Here is a 20,990-nt window from a genome sequence, read left to right on the forward strand (position 1 = left end):
GTTTTTCACAGGTGTTTTTTTTAAATTATAAAGCGACTGACTTTTAATCGGAAGATCTAGTGTTAAATGCTGCGTTCTTCTAACGACGAAAAACTTAAACATCGTCAGACGAAACTTGCAACAAGCGGTAAAGCAGCGACCCCGATGCACGTTTCAAATCGCGAAATGGGCTACAACGGCGTTAACGACGTAGGCTTGTTAGGCAAAGATCGCTTTCCCGATGAACGCTTCATGACGTCATCAAGTGTGACGTCATCAAACTCGTGGTCGCAGGTGGACGAGCTGGGAGACTTTGGTCAGTTCGATAGTTTGTCCAATACATCACCGGTTGATTTGTTCAGCGAAACTACTAACGTTGCCCAGCAAGAAAAATCGACGCAAGGCATGAAAGCTGAAGCTTCTCCAACAGATATATCGTCGTGTAGAAAATCTCCTGGATCATGCAAAAGCGAAGAGCATTTTTCTGCCACGAAAATGAACGAAAACGGGATTGATCTATGCATCAATATGGACCCGCAATGCGAAAATAGCCAGACATCACAATACTCGCAAATGAGTATTTGCCAAGGATGTGATTATCTTATCGAGGTAAGTAAGATAGATTTTTTAGCTTTCTGTTATTGATTTATTTTTAGCCTTGAAATTTTTTACCAGCCAAAAATTACGAATATGCTATAGGTAAAAAGGTTAAATTTATAATGTTAGTTTGGTTACAATCGTTAAATGTTCAAATTGTAGATTAGCAATGACAGTAAAAAAATATTTATTGAGTAATTTTCGCATCAAACGCTTTGCAGGATCAGTATTTACTCAATATTGGTGGATTTTCGTGGCATGAAAGTTGCGCGAAGTGCGTCATCTGCCGGTTAAAACTACAGCAATCGTGTTTCTTTAGCGATGGCCAACTTTATTGCAAGAAAGACTATCAACAGTAAGCTATATATTTCAAATTATGTTACTATACCATTTCGTAACCATTTTTTCGTAGTTATTTTTCGTAGTTACGTCTGCAATTTTAAACAAAAAAAAAAATAGTTACGTCTGCAATTTTAAACAAAAATCGTAGAATTTGACGCTTATAAGCGAGATCGTTACGGAAATGTTGGGTTTTCTGATAAAATGCGGAAACGATGTTTAATTTGGGCCATGGGTGTATGCAAGCAACATATGTCTGGTGGAATTCAGGACTGACATATGCCGTAATTATCTTTTATCAGTAACCGCTCTAATATGTCTTGTTTACCAACACTGGGAGTTAATTCCAGCAGCAAACAAAATACCGCGTAACCCTCGGAGCAGTTGGCACGCTTCTGCTCGTCAACATACCCCCATGGAGCGAAAACAAAACAAAGAAAAACCGAAACAAAACTTCCATAAGTAAATATAAACTAAAACTTCGGAATGTGGATTTGAACCGATAAGTTTGGGTATATAAACATAAACATAAAAGCTAAGCTATTTTCATTATCCTTAAACAGTGATTATATCTTTTAAGCGAATACGGACATCGGAGCGAAAAAAAATCGGTAAAATAATGACGTAAAACTTCTGTGTACGTAAATAAGAACTAAAAAGTTTTGGGGGTAATACTTATGCCCACGAAAACACATTTAGCTTATTTTTAGACACAGATTACATTGATCGTTTTAAGGGGACGAACGCCGCTTTAATAAACGAGATTCCCTGGTGCTTAATTAGCTTAATTATTGCAATGGGAACAAGGGAGTTGAGTGCAAACATGAAAAATATGGCCTGGGTTTCATATGGATTTATCTAAATGCCTATGCGCCACTTTGCGGCCTTTGGACTAATAGAAAACGCGAATAACATATGGAAAATACGATGTGTTAATTTGCGGTTAAGTACGTTGGGTTTATCATTTGTGGATGACGTGAAAATGTGGTTTAGGAGCATCCAACATAAGCTCGGGAGTTCATTTTCGCCGTAGCTTAATTGTGAAATATTTGCGTGCCGTTTATTGAGTCCAACCGAAATCGAAGGTGTCATGGGTGTCTAAATTACGTCATAATAGGTCATCAACGCCATGTGATAAGCGTTCAGAGTGGAATACCGATATCGGTTATATTTATTTGGTTGCGCAAATATTATAACAGCGACAATGGCCAGTATAACGGCACGGATAGACTCTACAAGGTAGCTGCCCCGGTACAAGGGTTGTTTAAGTTCCAGGTCGCGTTTACTCATAATCGATTTTATGTGGTAGCTCGTATAACACGTCTTCGGTAAATAAACCGACCGACCGGCCGCCTTGGCTGTGTAGAGAAGGGGTATATAGTGATCACGAATTCACTGTATTTGGAACCTAGAGCCGGACCATATACATATATGCATTGTCGAACACTGCCCCATTGAATTGATACGCAGGTAGCATATTGCAAGATATATTGTTAGGATATTAAAGAGTTGGGAGAAGCGGCGATCTGTCGTCGATCTAAACAAGCACAATCCAGTTTGTGTTGTGGATGCGCAAATACTGGCGTGTGTAAACAGCGATTGCGGCCCCAAAACTTTGCTCCTAGTCCTGAGATTGGCTGGCCATAACAGACAAGATCTCGGTCGCATTAAACTCGACCTTTTGTGACGTAGGCTTAGCGGTCGATAGGTGGCTCGCTTATCGCGGCCGCGTTTTTGAGCATGATGAATGAACTGGCACATTAGACAATTGATCAGGCCGCCCTGCCGCCAGTGTGCCGGGCTACCTGCAGCTGTGTATTTGGGAACGTGTTTACCCGCGACGAGGAAACCATGATCGCGTTATCGCCCGAATCTCGGCAATAAACATTGAGACGGTGTGCTGGCTTCGCGGACCTCGGAGGCTCGGGTTACCGCGGCCGGGATTTGATGTATTGCCTACGATAATGGTCGTACATCGGTCGGGCAGCGCGCGGATGGTATTTCAGCATTTTCTTTCGTAACCAGGAAATTGCAACCACGCTTGAGGCCGCGGAGACGAAATTATGATTTCGTGAAAACTTCTCCAAATATGGTTTTGTACGATTGCCGCACATGTAGGCGGGTAAAGAGAAAAGCGAACACGCTTAATTTCTTAAACAAACCGACTCCGCGTTCTATATTCCGTTACTTATCCGGCTCACTCACTGTGGGATGCCATTCCCGAATTCTAAGCCAATTTATGTAATACTGATACATGGCGCACGCGCATTGTCGCTCTGCGCAACATCATTGTTCTTTCTGGTCGGACTGCCGGCGCTCACAATGCCGTATTATGACCTCATAATGTCAATACCCCGCTGTTAGAGTCGACGGGAGTAAATCTGAGAAGTGTCAAGGCGTTCTTTAAATCGCGATCACCCTGACGTAATAATCGTGTGGGAGGTAACTGAACCCGGAAGTTCGGGAAAGCCAAGTTGGTAAACACCAGCAGAGTTTCATATACTCGCATTCCATGGCAACAATACACATATGAAGAAAACGGCAACCTAAACACCAACCGAGTAACATATACTTTTATACCAGCGCAATAAGATAGGAAGTTCAAATTTACAGTCTAAAGTCTATTCAGCGTTTAAAACACTAGAGTTTCACACACTGTTAACGTCCTTCAGTGTGGCATGCCATATAGGATCTGGGACTTATAGGCCAAAGGTTGCCCAATATCCCCTTACGTTAAAGTTCGCTGTCTAATGCAACTATTTCATGGTACAAATTACACGTTTTTATTTTACACAATTTTCTCATAAAAAATATCTGCAAAAAATTCACAGCAGAGAGATATTCAATGTTGATAGCGATTTAAGGTAAAAGTAAAAATCACAATTCTGGGTTGGGAAATGCTAAAGCATATACACTGCATTACGGGCTGCAGTATAGCATGCGGTTGCAGATGCCGTGAGCCTCGCAACGCACACGTTCGTACCTTCGCCATCGGCGTCTCCGTCGTTCAATCACAATCGTGTGTAACCCGACAGTGAACTGCGATAATGTCGACCATAAAAAAGAGAACGCACTTTCACAAATGCAACAATATAAACAACCCGAAACTGCAGGTAAAGTTAAAGGTTAAAGTAAGCGTTGTTAACTTACCCCCCCACTCGATTAAAAACAGCCCAATTAATAACCAGAACCGTTCTGAATGCCCCAAAATTTATCTACATTTCGTTACCAAAAAAAAATATTTGCATAACTATAACGCAATGTATAGGGGGGATAAGACGTAATTGCCACGCTTTACAAATAAGGTATAAATGCGTAACAACTTTTGCATGTGTGAAATTTACCGCATTAAATTTTGACAATCGAATTAGACTTCACCATCAGCCGTATCATTTCTCCGTCGAGTGAGACAGACTTTAAATCTGTAACTTGATACGCTTGTCGTGATTTCACTGCGTACGTAGGCCTCGACACCTGCGCCTGCTTGCAATAAATAAACACGAATAATTTGAACAACTTAGCCCGTCTGCTGCTGGAACGAGATTTTAGTAAGGCGGCTTGCTGTGTATTTCGGTATACCTGTGCCAAGCTAGACGCTCTTGTCACAAAGATGGATGACCACTCGAATGAAACGATTACGATGGCACACATGTACGTAGCTCCAGACCAATTTCTATGTCCGTTTCAATAAGGTGTTAATTTAAGCCGGAGTTAATACGGGAAATGGCTTTGATGTTTGTTTCGCCATGGTTGACAGCGTACCACCACTTAACGAAATGCAAATTTCCTTAACGTTACTTAAATTGATTCACCACGCTTTAGGGTTAATTTGAGTTTCTAGACGTTTTACCAAGAAATATATCGAAAAGGGACGAATAGTTAACACCTTTTTATGGCACAACTTCCGCCAGAATCGGTTTACAGCGCAATATATTAGTTATATGTACCGTCCAACAGTGACGGTTTTACATTGAAAGGAAGGAACTCATAATTTGTAAAGTCGGTCCTTCCGACTAGCTAGATAGCGCAACACGTGTTGTAAGGCTGTAAAATAATCACGCGCAAAAATACGACGCCTGGGTCACGGGGTCGAAACGGAAAGAGGTCGCAAGGTTGCATTGAAACCGAGAATGGTCGTTGTCGTCGCGAGCCAGTCGTTCTAAGTTGTATTGAATGGTTTTATTGCACATGTTGAAAACCGGATGTAGAGAGATGAATATGTGACATGGTTTATTGCATAATTAAGAACAAGTAATTGAATGTAGACTTTTAACATTACTAATTAGCCATATAGGCTACTGCGAATACGGGAAATTGATTTAACTTATAACTAGCCCTTTCTTGTTGGCGAATTTGTTTCATACAGCCTTTATTTCGCCTTTAATGGCGATACACAAATTATGCAATTTACTGATAACACAACATAGTATGGGAAATACATGGTCAAAAAGTTTCATTCAAAACCCTACCAGTAAGATACATTCAGATTTATTTGGAATGAGAGATGATGATGCTATTTTGGGCGAAATATAGTAGATTGGGGAAATTTGGGACTCGTTTTTATTGTATTTTCTTTATCCATTTGGTTGTAACCTAAGAATATTCAAAGAATTATAAAACAGTATCCTCACGATTTCTATAGACCGTTGTTAATTGTTTAGAACACAATTAGGATATTTGGATATTGTGTGCTAAAGATGTCCCATCTTATATCACAGTACTATACATCTTCAGTACGCTATTTGTTGGACTTGTTTTTTGTCGTTTACTCTTCGATCACCACGTTCTTGCTTCGACGCAAGGAGAGGTCACGAATCGAATGTTTACATCGGTTGAAAAGCGGCAATTATCGGTCGTTTGAAGCCGAATGCATGTTTACGTGGCTGTTTCGTTCCTGGATTCAATACTAGTGATGTAATGTCTATAAATCGGGGCTGTTTACATGCTTGGACCCAGGTGATGAATGGGTTAATGGTAAGATAGTGGCTCGGTCGACAGCTCAATTCGACGGCTGGGAAGATTGTATTTTTATTGGCATGACCGGTGAAAATAATCGTGCCCGCAAGAGCCAGGCCATCAATTTTACCGGAGGTATTTTAGGTTGCTGTTTAGACTGTGAGTAAAGTTTCGAAAGTGTAACCGGAACGACTAACCGTCGGTGAAACACGAATAGATAATTCTGACCGGTGTTTTGGTGATCTTTGGAAAGTCGGTTTGACCTTTAACAAATTCGTAACTAGCCGTTAATATGGAATTTAATTTTTATACTTACGCGTATTTTAAATATCCAGAAGTCTCACGGTTGTCCCGCAACTTAATACGATTGTGTTGTAACATCAACGAAGCAGAAAAGCCAAATATTTTGTCCTGCGCGCTTGACTCCGTTAGTTGTTTGTACACATAAGTTAAATCTGTTTGGATTACAATTTATGCGGTGGTCTGTTACGTCATAGAGCGACCACAGAATCTTCACAATACGCGCCACCAGCGCCGAATCCTAGTGCCGAACCTGATAAAATCGACACTAACGACGCGTTGATAAATTTTCCGATTTTCCAGTTTCGCCCGGTCCCCAATTCGTTCCGATTTCTCCCAATGTATATTTCGACGCATTTAGGCAATGTTTGTTACTGAAGCCAAGATTGCGCCGGAGCCTCCCATGTGAAACCTAAACAAAAACATGGGTAGCGCAAGGTGAACGGAAGGTGGCAATTTTAAGGCGGTTGTCTTGTTTGCTGAGGTAACCTCTCTAAATAAGCAATGATACAAGTCTGTAGCTGTTGACTGAAGATAATTTACAATTTTGTTTACAAAAAGTGCTGATATATACCTCAAAAACTCTTACCAGCTGTATTGATTATTGAGAAAATTCTTTTGGATAGGAATGAATTATTAAATAAATGTTAACTTATAGTTATCCGCGCGTGAGGGGCCAGCGACAGTATATAGTTATATAATAGGATGGGGGAATATGGGACACCTTTAGCGTATGATATCCAAATATCCTGATCGTGGTTTAAACAGTTAACAACGGTCTATGGGAGTCATGAAGATGCGGGTTTAGAAATCGTTGTATGTTCATTGTTTACTACCAAATGGGATGAGAAAATAGAATGATAAGGTGTCCCATCTTCTCCCGACCTTCTATAACACGATTGTACTGTTTCATACAACTCGTTCCCGCTTACAAGTTACTACGTATGTAACTTTTTTAATATACTCACACTACCAGTTCGTATATTACATCATTGTATACGTAATACTTATACAAAAGGTGCATTCAACCATCTCATTATAAGAGCGTTAATTGAATTTTTTTAAATAAGGTTTTCTTTGTTCTCGTCTATGAAACAATGCACGAACTTAAGGGAATTGTTTCGTAACAAACACACGTTTGTTGTAATGTTCGACAAATCTTGTGTGCTGGCGAGTTTGAACTGTGAGAGTCGTATGACCCCTTCCACTTTCCCGTATCTGCGTTTTAACGCAAACAAAAACAAAGCGCGCAGATTTGTTTACATTTGATCAATCGTTGGGAGCTGGGTCGAAGAGAAAGTTAAAAAGTTTGCCGCAAATATATGATCGGGGCGCTGGCTGGCGGTTTGCCGGATTTTCGGTCTCTAGGCGGGGCAGATTTTGTTTTCGTTACCGATATCTTCTGCACCGTGAATAATTGTCCCAAATCTGGCGGTTCCTATTAAATTGATCGAGGATCTTTACGGCTTCTAAATGCATTTTATCACCGCAGAGTTGTAAAAATAGCTAAGCGTTCAACGTGATAAAGTCTGCAATTAAATCACGCCCGTTTTTGTAAACAAACAATAAATAAGACAACAATAACAATTTATATCCAAGTTTAATAAACGACGCTTAATATAAACCCCATGTACTTCAAACTACACCTTAAACAGCACCAGCAACCACCAATTCAAAATATGAATTTAAAATTTAGACAAATATGTATAAATGATAAATTGTACCAAGTTTTGCGCATGCGAATGTATAGAATACTTATACTTATAACATTTTTTCTAAATTAAAATATTTAAATTAAATGCCCAAGCCGTTAAACACTTTCATAGTCCAAAATTACTTCAATAGAGAATGTCACACATATAGTGTTATCAAAATACATTGCGTAAATATATTTATTTTTCTAGATTATAAATGTTATAATGTATATAGTAGGGTGGGGGAAGATGGGACACCTTTAGCACATAATATCCAAATATCCTGATTGTGTTTTAAACAATTAACAACGGTCTATGGGAGTTGCAAGGATACAGCTTTATAATTCTTTGATTTTTCTTTGATTACTGTCAAATAAGACTAGAAAATGTAATGAAAAAGTGTTCCATCTTCCCCCACCCTACTGTATTATATCATATATAGTAGGGTGGGGGAAGATGAGACAGCTATTCGTTCTATTTTCTCGTCCCATTTGGTAGTAAACACGAAACATTCAAAGAATTACACAACCGTATCCTCACGACTTCCATAGACCGTTGTTAATTGTTTAAAACACGATCCGGATATTTTGATATTATGTGTTCTTTCTTCCACCACCCTTCTATATATAACCATACGCAATAATAAGTAATGACTATACTCTATATTAGCAGCGTTACGCCGCCATTTTGAATTCCAGTCAAACTTGGAGTGGTTGCATTGACGCCTATAGAAGACATTAAGGCTTTTTATTTAACCGCATATGTGGCAGCTTCACGCAACAAACCGCCATTGGCACGAGTAGCTGTCATACTTTCCACAAGTTTAATTCATATCGCGGTGCAAAGGCGATTTAATCCCCACACAGAATAATACTTATAAATATTTTACGGGCACCAGCCTGGCTTACGGCACAGAATAAAATCGCACGTTTAAGCTTAAAAAACCGCTGTGGATTTTAAAAACCGAATCCCTGGGATTTGCACGTAAACTGAAGTGACCCGGTTTAGCAGAATTGAAATTGGGCGAGCGAAATATTTCTGATTTTGATCACACCCATGACGTAACCTCCATACGTGCAATGCGTAGGGCTGAAAATGGCTTCTGTGGAATTTAGAATATACAGTGGAGAAAACTAGCCGGCCGCGGGTGCAAAAATCATTAAGAGCGCGATGTTTCAAAACTTTTGTAAATATTAAAGTCATAGTCTTCCGTAGCTACTTTACCAATTTGGGCTGGACTTTTTAAACATTTTTATGTTAAATTTCGCCTAAAACCAGGTCCGTTGATATAAGAGCAATTCAGCTGATTAGATGCGTATATGGATGGTTCTCGGTGCACTTTAAATTTTAAGGGATTTAAAACTGCGACACTTAAATTTAGCACGCGTTGTCGTGTTTGTTTGGTGGCAGCAAGCCCCTTGGCACTGACCTGGTGTCCGACTCTTGTCGCTTTGTGGATTATTTAAACCAGTTCGTAATATGAGCCAGGAAACCGTCCGATTCCCATGTACCTATACAGAGTGGTCGTGGCAATGCTTTGTCCGGTGCAGAAAGCACAAGGCCAAACGTCCCTGCTGCTTCCAGGTGTGAAGGGAAGTCAGCTGCCCACTTCAACGCACAGCTGGCCGACTAAAACGGAATCCAATTAAACTCTAATAACGGTTTTATGGAATGCTATAAAACGAAATAAAGAGTAGAAAAAAATTGAGAACAGTTAAATTTTAACATATGATAAAAACTCCAGTAAGAAAAAGTTATAATGGAAAATAAAATTAAAGAGAGTATATTTAAAGTATTTTCTGTAATTTCGAGAATTTTCTTTGATTTGTAATTCTAATTTATCCAAATTACAAATATCCTTTCGGCTTCAAAGCGAAAATTGACTTGGGGTGAAAAACATCAGCCGTTGCGTGTTAGGGGTCAAGAATGGGGGTGTTGGGTTAATTACACCTAGACCGGATACAACTGCGACGTCTCGGGGCGTTGCACGCCAACACGCGGGTCATGTGGATATATGGGCCGGTCAAGAACATAGACCGATCTTCTAAGTGGGCGCATGCAGCAGACACCGGATTACATGTCCCGCCCTTTGTTCGTCGTGGATTCATTAAGCGTTTGTTTGTGGCGATGGTCAAATGGTGTCACGGATTGTAGAGATTTACTCTCTCGGAACAAAGAAAGTGACAGTCATGCGGTTTAGAGATCTGAAACTCGGTTTAGAGTAACTTATTGTCCGAAGTTTATTCGTTTCGCAGTGGAAAGTTTTTACAAAAGTTTTTGTTAATATATACATATATATTGTTCTTTGATAAAACTGATATAATACACCGTATTAACAGTTTGTAATTACCCAATTATCAGAAGATATTTAGACAGTACGTTGCTAAAACGCAAGCCATTAAAACCGCTTCCCAAAATAGTTAAATAGGTTTTGCCACTCTTGCGTTTTACGTCGTTATAGAATTCCACTCAGATCGAGTTAGTTCACACGCTTCCTATTCGCGACAACCATTTCCTCCCCGGCCACTCTCCGCTGTACTGTACCCGGTGGTAGCTGAAACGCGACCCGTGTCCACTCCAACAGTGGTCATAGCACAACCCCAGGTGCCTGGGTGTGTTTAACTACAAACCCACGTTAACAGTTAAAGGTTATCTAAATCTATCACACACGTATATCAACTTTGTTTTTCCGCGAGAATTCATAAGGAGAAAACGCAGAGTATTTTTCAATACATAATAATTGGTTATTTGACAATATTTTCAACATGTCTACTTTCTAAAATAACATAGTAGGGTGGAGGGAGATGGGACTTCTTTTTATTTATTTTTTTTTTCTCAACCTAATTGGCAGTAAACAAAGAACATTCAAAGAATTATGAAACCGTAACTTCACGACTAACATAGGCCGTTGTTAATTGTTTAAATCACGATCAGGATATTTGAACATTATGCGCTGAAGGTGTCCTATCTTACCCTACAGATCTATATGACAAAATACATATGACCCGCAAAGTTACATGTACGTAGTAAATCGTAAATTTGCAACGTGTATGCAACAGAACTCATCGTACTGTTATAACGACTATCGTTGCCCGCCACGCCAGTATAAAAAAGTTACCTTCATTTAATTTTTTTATTTCAGAACTAGAAAGAAATGCTCTGGCTGTGGTTCAAAGATTGAAAGTGAAGAGTTAGTCATGCGTGTCGCTACGTCAGGATATGTGTATCACGTGGGTTGCTTCGCATGCGTGACGTGCAAGCGGTTATTACGTAAAGGGGACGAGTTCGTGATGAACAGGTTAGTAAAGCTGACAACATTGTGTGTTTATGTTTCCTTAAGCAAGATACTAAACGGTGATTGCTCTAACCCAGTGGTCACTTATGAGTTATCGGAATTGTCAGCCGTATACTATAATTCACAAAAAAAATATGTACGCACAAAGTCACATACGTGGTAACTAATAAGCAAGCACGAGGTGTATGAAAAAAAACGCCAGTGAATTACAACTGGCATTGTCCCAAACGCGAGGATAAATAAGATACATTCATTTACTTGGTATTGCTCCATAGCATCGTCTGGCGGCGACTGTTTTAAGAATAAAACTTGCAACTCATTGCTTTGTTAACAGGCACAACGAGAAGCGAGCGAAATCGTGCACGAGGTTTGATCTACAGTGTAAAAACTGCTGGAGCGAGCGAGACACTTTATTAAAAGCTGGTCACGACTCACAAATGATAAAATCGTTACCTTGCGCTCCTGATGCAAAGACATCGAGTCTTCCCTCTCCAGGTGTCAGCAGTGACGTCACAGATATGACGTCACCGAAGAGTCCACATTGTGTTTTATCACGTAAGCGAAATGTGTTTTTTGAACGTAGCGTTTATATCTAGAACTATAGCTTTTTCATTTAACAGCAGCCAAATGAATTTAGTACTGTCCGGTAAGATGGATACTGTTAGCACATAATATCTCATATTTTCCAACCGTGTTTTTACCAGTCAACAAGGCTGTTTTAGAGTCGTAAGGATACGGTTATATAATTCCGTAAATATTCTTTGTTTACCACCAAATCGAAAAAGAAAAGGAATGAAACCGTGAACCATCACACCCAACTTACTATTTTACCGAATATTCAATAATTAAAATCGAATTATTCGTTTCAGCGAAAAGTGATGACGACGATGCTACGTCATCCGATGACGAATCAACTGTCGGGAACTTCAACTCGTCGAAAGATGACGTGGGCGAGGATGGAAAAAGGTGTGTGACGTAACAATAACAATAATTACATAGGGATATTGGTGCACTTCGTTACTAATATGAGAATATAACTTATTAATCTTCCCGTGTCGGGCTAACGACAGGCGTTATAACACGGGTGTGTTCTGTTTCATACACTTCATCTCAACTTATGAGTTACCACGTTTATAACTTTGTGGGTGATTGTTTTTCTGTATGACTCACAAATTAGACAACTTATAGTCACCACTAGGTTGGATTGCCGTTAAGTGTCTTGCCTAGAAACACACTGTAAGGTGTAAAATACCATATTTATTTGAACTATACCATAATAGAATAAGTCACCAATGCTTAACATCGTGGGAAGTAAGTACAAAGGTTTGAGCATAGGAAACCTAATAAGCTTTAAACTCATAAACCATTCATAGGTATCAGTGTGAGGGCTAGTATTAAATTCAATTCCTAACCCGCTTTCTTTGACTTAGACCACGTGATAACGATGACGTAGACAGCAAGGACGGCAAGCGATCAAAGCGACCACGAACTATTCTTAACGCAGTTCAACGTAGAGCTTTTAAAGCTGCTTTTGAAGTTACACCCAAGCCTTGTCGAAAGGTATGCCTTGTTTTAGGATTTGCTTAGTTTTTAAATATGATGTTGTGGAGTGAGATAGGACACCTGCACCACATAATATCTAAATATTTTAAACGTGTTTTTAACAACTGTTTATAGGAGTCGGGACGATATGTTTTTTATATTCCTTTGAATGTTCTTTGTTAATTATACCAAATAGAACGAAAAAAAGAATGAAAAGCGCACCATCTCCCCCCACTCTACTATATTAATAAATGAATGTAACTTTTTTAGGACAACTGCAGTCATCAAAACACGAGTGTTTTGTTTCATAAACCTCCTTGAATCATAACTAACGTAACGATCCGCTTTTTGTAGAATTAAGCTCATATAAAATTATACCGCATTTACAGGTATAAAAATAAAACACTGCCCCATCTTAAAATAACATCCCGTTTAATTCGGTGTTTGAAACGCCGTTCGCTGTCAATCACCCTAAGTGTCATAATCCGTTGTATATATTGTCACAAAACAGCAGCACTCAAGGGAAATAAAAGCAGCATCAATATTATCGCTTCTTCGATTAGTAACTGTCATTCAAACTCATCAAACAAAACGGCATAACACCACGGAAGTCACGTGGTTTATCTCTCATCAATCGTTATATAATTGAACCGTTAAAAGGATGAAAACAAAAAGACATAACAGTTTTGTTATTTATGTTTTTGAATATGCGAAAATCAAAATAAATACTGTAAATACTCTTTGTTTCCCATCAAATATTAATAAAACAATACCAAATAATAACAACAATTGACGATAAAACAGTTTGAAATCATGGATTATCTTTCCTCAACTATCTTAAAGTTTTGACACATATATAAATGAAATCTAACCTATAATATGTTTGTTTAGGTTCGTGAAACGCTTGCCAAAGACACTGGGTTGACCGTGAGAGTGGTACAAGTGTGGTTCCAAAACCAAAGGGCGAAAATGAAGAAGTTAGCCAAGCGACAACAAAGTCAAGAAGCTGCGGCACAAAAGGCGAGGGAAGAATTCGGTAAGTTTGGAACTAAATACTGCACATATTGTGGGGGAAAATGGCGGACTAAAAGTTATGAATAAATTTAACTTATTTAACTTCGCATGGCGGGGAGACGATAGTGGTTATTGTATTAGAGATTTGTTATAAGTTATTTGGCTTTTATTGAACTAGGTTTTGGGTGGTTATCTAAATATGAACTTTGGAAATACAATTTACTGAATACTCTTTTCACAGGTTACCATGTATTTGATCAGATGGGTTCTATGCCTCACCAAATCCAGCATATGATGCCGGGTAGCGAGGGCATGATGGAGAAAATGTTTGGCCAGTTTCATCACCAGCAAGTACACGGTCAAATTAACGGACGCCGCATGGGTGTGCCATGGGACCAGCATCCCAACGGTAAGAAATAAAGGGTTTGCATACTTATTAACTAACTGAAACAGTTCTGTATTATTGTATATGGGTGAAGTCCTACGGCGAGGCATATCATAGGACCTAATAATTGGGCTTGAATTAGTCTAACACAAAAGTTTCTTGAGTACAAAATAAGCAAATGTAAGCACATAACATGTTACATTACCTAAACGTATTTTTAACATTTCACAACAACGGTATTTTACAGTCGTATACGGTTTAATAATTTTGTAAATATTCTTTGTTTACTACCAAAAATATAAAAACATGAACCATCTTACCCCAGCCTGCTATAAGTTCGACCGTCTTTATGTAATTTTTAAAATTTTATTCCAGATGCGATCGGATTTGGACAGGGTCAATTGTACCACGAAGCAAGCGGTTACCAAGAAAATATGGCGGTGCCTCAAAATGTAACTATTACGTCACAAATGGATGGGATGATTCCCCAACCAATGAGAATCCCCCTCAATCACAACATGACGCCCCACCCCCCTGCATATCAGGGCAATATGCAAATTCATGACGTCATCCATCCTGCTGACATGCATGTGACGTCATCGCCTGGGAATCACCCGAATGACGTAACGACGCCCATAGACGGGTTGTACTCGATGCAGAATAATTATTTTAGTTCGTAAATTTTTAATACCTCTTATTCTCGTTTTAAATATATACATCTTTTCGTCACAGCTGTTTTTATATTAAATTAAATCCCAAATGTTTGCGGTTTATGTTGATCTGAATGGCAATAGCGTAAAACGTAACTCGTCAGGAAAAATTAGGAAAACACTGAAGCACTTTGATGTAATTTAAATTCTTTGTTATTTTTGCAAAACGATTTTTTTGCGTGTGTGTTCTGATATGTGACGTAATAAAGTGTGAATTAAAATTTATCACTATTTGTATTCATATTTGACTATTACTGTACACTGTATACCGATGTCTGTATACCGCTCCTAAATTTGCACAGCAGTCACGAAAAATGACAAAATCTGTGTTAAAATCTTTAGTTTAGTTGTTTAGTATGTAGGTGGTACGAGAACGCTGAATGAATCAAAAAGTGGTACACGAGTATGGATAAAGTTTGGGAACCACTGCTTTTAACTATAAAAAAAACATTTTTTGGGGTCATAATTAGATTCGGCCATTCCGACATAATCGTCTCATATACATTTGTGTTTATTCTAATATAGCTAGACGACTTGTATATGGAAATCAAAACGTCGATACTGTAATAAATTACCAGAACATCTGTTTTAAAGTTACGATATGCCTTGTAGCAGAAGTTTATTAAACTTTAAGTGTTGTATACAAACGTAACACCGCCTGCGCAACATTAGTCACACAATTTCAACGAATTCAACAACGGAACCTGGTGTCCCGGGTTTAGATAACTCAAACCCAACTCCAAACATGCGACAAAATATCCTTGGGTTTTCCTTTGACTTTAACTTAACCGTGTCAAGCCAGAAATGTGGCGATAAATCAGCCTTTTGAGCGCCAATGCCCTACGATAACAAACCCCTAGCACAGCAACGGATGGGGGGAGGGGGATAAAAGTAACTGTCAAAACACAAACAGGATCGTGGACACGGTCAGCGGGCGCTGGGGGCCCGGGAGAGAGTTTAATTTCGGTATATGAAAGTATGAGGGGTTGTCTTGTTTATTATTCCACCTGATTATCCAATGGCGGCTTAGCTTGAACTTGGTGGTTAATTGAATTGTAATTAATGGCACGCGGCCAGATGAGGTAATGAAACCAGGTTACTACGATGAATGAATGGATGTTTCTTTAAGAATTAGGTAATTAAATGTCAAATTTTAACAAATTAAAAAAAAAATGTCAATTTTTTTTCTTATCAAATTTCGTCAGCTTTTGAATGTAATTTAAAGCAAACATAATCCAGCAATATAACAGATTAATACACTGCTTTATTAATAAATTTAAGTATCCTGATCGTTTAGAAATCGTTAAGTGTATTTTTTACAACCCATAATACTAATAACTTTTATTTGTTTTTCGATTACGGTACCCCAAAATAAAATAAAAACAGATAAGGCTAAGATATAACAACAAAACAACACCTTACACGGCAAGCTGATACATGAATTCAAAATATGGGAGGAATATGACATTTTGTATAGGGTGGGGGAGACGGGCACAATTAACACATAATATCCTAATACCCTGATCGTGTTTTAAACAATTAACAATTCGCATTCATGCCACAGTAGTTGCAATGGTCTATGGGAGTCGTGAGGATGCAGTTCTATATTTTTTGAATGTTGTTTGTTTACTGCCAAATGGAACGTGAAAATAAAAAAAAGGTGCCCCATCTTCTCCCACCCTACTTTATAACAGAATATAACTGCTTATGCACACACGCCTTTTCGCGAGTCATGAAACTGTAGGGTTATTGGCACACACTCCAACAGTGAGAGTTATATCGGGAGTTCGTACAGTTTGGCTTGTTTCGCACAAAAGTCGTAAAAACAAGGAAATTTACAGCCTATTAAAATATTGGAACTGTGCCATACTTGAGCAGAGTGTTGGAAAGTCATACGTTAAGTAAACATGTTCTTTATATCCGAATCGCACAGAGAACTATATAAATGTGGATTCACAGAATCATTGCTGTTTGAATACCTCGTATGCTTATTGTAGTGATTTGCGTACTTCCTAATCATGGTTTTAACATATAATAACGCTATGTTCGAGTCACATCGATACGGTTATATAATATGTTCTAGTCTTTGTTTACTACCAAGTGGACGATAAAAGAGAGAGAATACATGAGCCATCTTACCCCAACCTACTATGTGTAGAATCCTAGTGTAAACAAGAAACACCTAAAGTATTTTATTTAGGCACCGTAGGTGACGGGGTATCAATGTGGTTGAATTTGGAAGGATGGGATTTTAATTTTAAAGGTGATTGGTTTGATGGCATAGATCAAACCGTGGACGTATTTTGTTTGCGGATTCCTTTAGGTTTGTTGCGAATTTACTAAACAGGGGCGACAGCGTGACGCGACTCGCGCGTATATTCTTGATGTTGTTGTGTGCGCCACCTACCGTGACAAGACCGACAGGATTTGTTTTAAGAATCGAAACCGAAGCGCGTGTCCCCGGGAAAGAGCAGGTGCTCGAATTAACGCGTCGCCGATCGCCCGTCCCACCGTACCCGGGAAGCGTCTGTGAGAATGATAACAAAAACCGAAAGCCGAATTAACTGAATAGTTTTGCGAAGGGGCGGAGCTGATTATCCTCGTGTGGCCGAAACCGCGTTTTTACATCAAGAGGGACACCGGGAATGCTTTTGTACAGTAGAGCGTTGTTCAAACCAGTCCAAATCAAAATCCGAATTTCGAATTTCTCTGCCATTACCTTTTTCCATGCGTCAGTAACTTGTTTAACTTGTTATTTTAAGCATTTTTTTTAACTAATGTTGCTCAAAGTAGAATGCAAGTTCGTAATTTTAGTTGGAACTTGCCTGGTATTTGAAAAATGGCTGTGAAACCTTCAGAACTCCCCGCCGAGACACTCTGTGACGTCACAGAGGGTAGTTTACGTCGAACACACAACTTGAAGAATCGCTTTCACGGTTGGCTGATAATCGCTGTCTCTTCGCGCATCTTCACGCTACTCCAGTAAGAAAATGAAAAACGAAAGGACCGGGGCGTTATTTTTGTTTATTGTTTGTATTTACCAGCACGACGAAGCACGTTTGAAGCACTACACTTCAGTCATCTTTAAGGCCTTTTATCTCCAACGTATTTTCAACGAAAATACTTTCGGCTGGTGTGGTGGGTCATATAGTAGGGAGAAGTTATTTTATTTACGTGGCAGTTGGATAGCGCTCTATGTAGAAATACGATGCTCGATTTTTCTTAATAGTAAAGCAACTATAAAACGTTGTAGGTGGGAATGAGCAATTTTGTGTTTTTGGTCAGGTTAAGACGGTTTGATTTTTTCTTGGGTGTTGGATATATGGCTGCTGGATCCATAATATACAGTAGGGTGGGGAAAGATGGGACACCGTTTCATTCTATTTTCGCTTTTTACTTGGTAGTAAAGAAAAAACATTCAAAGAATTATAAAACCGTATGCTCACGACTATATCATAGGCCGTTGTTAATTGTTTAAAACGCGGTCAGGATATTTAGACATTACGTGATAAAGGTGTTCCATCTTACCCCCGAGTACTATAATATAATTTACTTCATATTAATTTGTAATTGATTAACACTTTAACGAAATTATATATTATTACGTATCCACATTTCGCATTCAGCATGCCACAGTATTTGCAAGCGTAAGTTGTCGGGCAAGATCTCACTTTTGGCAAGAACCGTTCAATTATGACGTCACCATCGTACCTCCGGCGAGGCGACCACAGCCACGAGAAGCATATTATTTCAGCAATGCGATAAGAGCCGGGTGCGTGAGGCCCGATCGTTCCAACGTTATGACAGCAACGTCAGAATTATGTCTAATTTGACGCATTGGGCCAGCTTAATAGATATCCTATAAAATATCGTCACGGCTTAATTTCCTCGACAAATTGTAGGTTCGGCACCAATTACTCGTCCGTTGGTTATAACATAAACTCAAAATCTGACCGCCGGGTTAATTTAGCATCCCCTTATTACCACGTAATCTTTAATATATGTTTCTATTTATACTTTCCCCCGGTTTGCGACGTTTTTAACGTCTATACAGAAAGGGGCGTTAAATTTTCACGATCTGTCGATATACTGGTATGTCACGATGTTTTGTTTAAAGCGTCTTTTATACGCAAGATACAGTATACTGCATATGCGGTTGTATGTTTGCAGTACAAAGTTATTTGCATAACAGTCGGCCAGGGAACACAGACCAGGGTTCCTGGCACTTGACACTTGATACGGCGATGACAAGTGCCACGTGACAGGGCCACGCGGGGTCACGGGTCAGGGTGTCGTCTGCAGTTCTTCGTGTTTTCTATTGTCCGTCGGGAGCTACATAGTTGGGGGACAATGGCGAATTCTCAAAATGTAACGGGATCGCGTGTGATGTAATAATACACGCATTGAGCTGTTTCGTTCGCGAATTTTGAAGCGCCAGGAGAAACGCTTGAATTGTACCTGGAAAGTAGTGCGCGTTACAGCTATAGGATCTTGGACATTGGATTTATTGCCAAATATCAAATTTAAAGATTTCTGGCATCGCTGAAAGGATTATTAAGAAGTAAATGGAGTATATTTTGGTATGTTGTTATATATATAGAACTTAATGAAGTAATAAATCAAATTATGATTGCGATTTAAACTAAATTGCTTCAATCAGTATCAAATTTAGAATCTTTAAAATTTCGCCCACTTGGCTATATAGAGTTTATATATATGTTTATATAGCGGTGACTAAATTCAGGCAGAAAATTTACATAGTTTATATGGATAAAAAGCACACATTAGAAATTCAAGCTGAGACTAAGAATTTATGCGGAATTTTGTATAGCGTTGCCAACGGTGTATTACAGTGCTAAGGTTACGCACAGTGGTTTATGAGACAAAAGTATCACACTGTATGTATGTACTGTAAAATTATATAGCGTACTATTTAATGATGTTTTATACACATGATACACAACAGCTGAGCACAATTGTTGGGATTTTAAAATGATGCGTTTGCAGTTATCATGTTTCGACTTGCTTTACTTTTGCTGGTGGCTATAAAGAACTTTATAAATAGCGCTGAACAGTCTACTTGATAATACCAGGTTGCGTGAATGACTTATTCTCACTGTGGTCGCATTTGTTGTGCGGGATTCGGGCGAGTGTTGGCTCGGCTTAATATGACTCTGGAAATTATAGCTTCCAGCAGATGTGAGGGCGGCATCGACACGGGTGGTAAGCACTTGGACTACGACACTACCTCCTATGGGATTTACGAGGCCTCAGTTACGTAATGATCCAGGGGAGTTAGAGAATTCATAGAACCACTGTCTTTTTGCCTGTTGAAACCAAAATGTTATGATTATATTTTTTAATTGCGGATTTTCGTACACATAGGACCGCGCATGTTAAATCAACAAACTACATTAACATGGAAATGTGAGAAACCATAAAACCGCCGACTTTTTCTATATTATAACATAATTTTTATTTATCTCTTCGTAAACGATGTAACGAAGATCAAATTATTAAAATAATGAAGAGAAGAGAATCAACAGCAAACAATAGTCGTTAGAACACGCTGTGGATAGAATGTATAGTAGGGTAGGAGAAAGTGGGACAAGGCGTAAAACTTGCCTTTTTAAAAAATCTCATTTTACCGGTACCCATTTAATAATGCAATATATGTGCTTACGTGTCCAGTCTTCCCGCCACTCTATTAAATTGGAAAGAACGTCAGTTAAAATATGTGGCTGTTGCACCTAAAATGTTATGATTAAATTTTCGAATTGCGCAAACTCGTATGGACTGAACCACGCATGTTGCATGCACAGACGACTACATTAACATAGAAGTGATGTGCAGACACGACTTCGGTTCAGTGTAAACACGGAGTTCGCCTAGAGTCGTACAGGTTCGTAAGATGAATAGCGATAACACACTGGCCACTCTGAAAGCGTGCACGCTGCTCTTGTTTTTCGCCCAGGTGTGTTAAGGTCAGAGTGAGGACGATTTCAAGCATGCGTCTACTGCGTGGGACTGCAGGGCAGAATCTGCGCTGTAGCCGTTACGTTTTAGCTGTTATTTAGGAAAAAAAAATGTTTTACCATTGGAATATTTTGAAATCTTCAACATTGTAACCCAGTTTTTAAGCATGCGTCGGATAAGAGGGGATTTATGGCAGAAGCTGC

General features: G+C 39.0%; 1 protein-coding gene across 1 annotated transcript; it reads left to right on the plus strand.

The window, feature by feature from the left end:
* Positions 1 to 15,033, plus strand: lmx (transcription factor protein). The gene is given in 9 exon segments (NM_001078288.1): positions 1 to 588; positions 798 to 931; positions 11,008 to 11,163; positions 11,495 to 11,715; positions 12,030 to 12,126; positions 12,591 to 12,720; positions 13,594 to 13,738; positions 13,958 to 14,125; positions 14,477 to 15,033. Coding segments are annotated over 9 exon segments (1,878 nt in total). The 5' UTR covers positions 1 to 66; the 3' UTR covers positions 14,782 to 15,033.
* The last annotated feature ends 5,957 nt before the right edge of the window (positions 15,034 to 20,990 follow it).

Source organism: Ciona intestinalis, chromosome 9 (assembly GCF_000224145.3).
Source record: "Ciona intestinalis chromosome 9, KH, whole genome shotgun sequence".
NCBI lineage: Eukaryota > Metazoa > Chordata > Ascidiacea > Phlebobranchia > Cionidae > Ciona > Ciona intestinalis.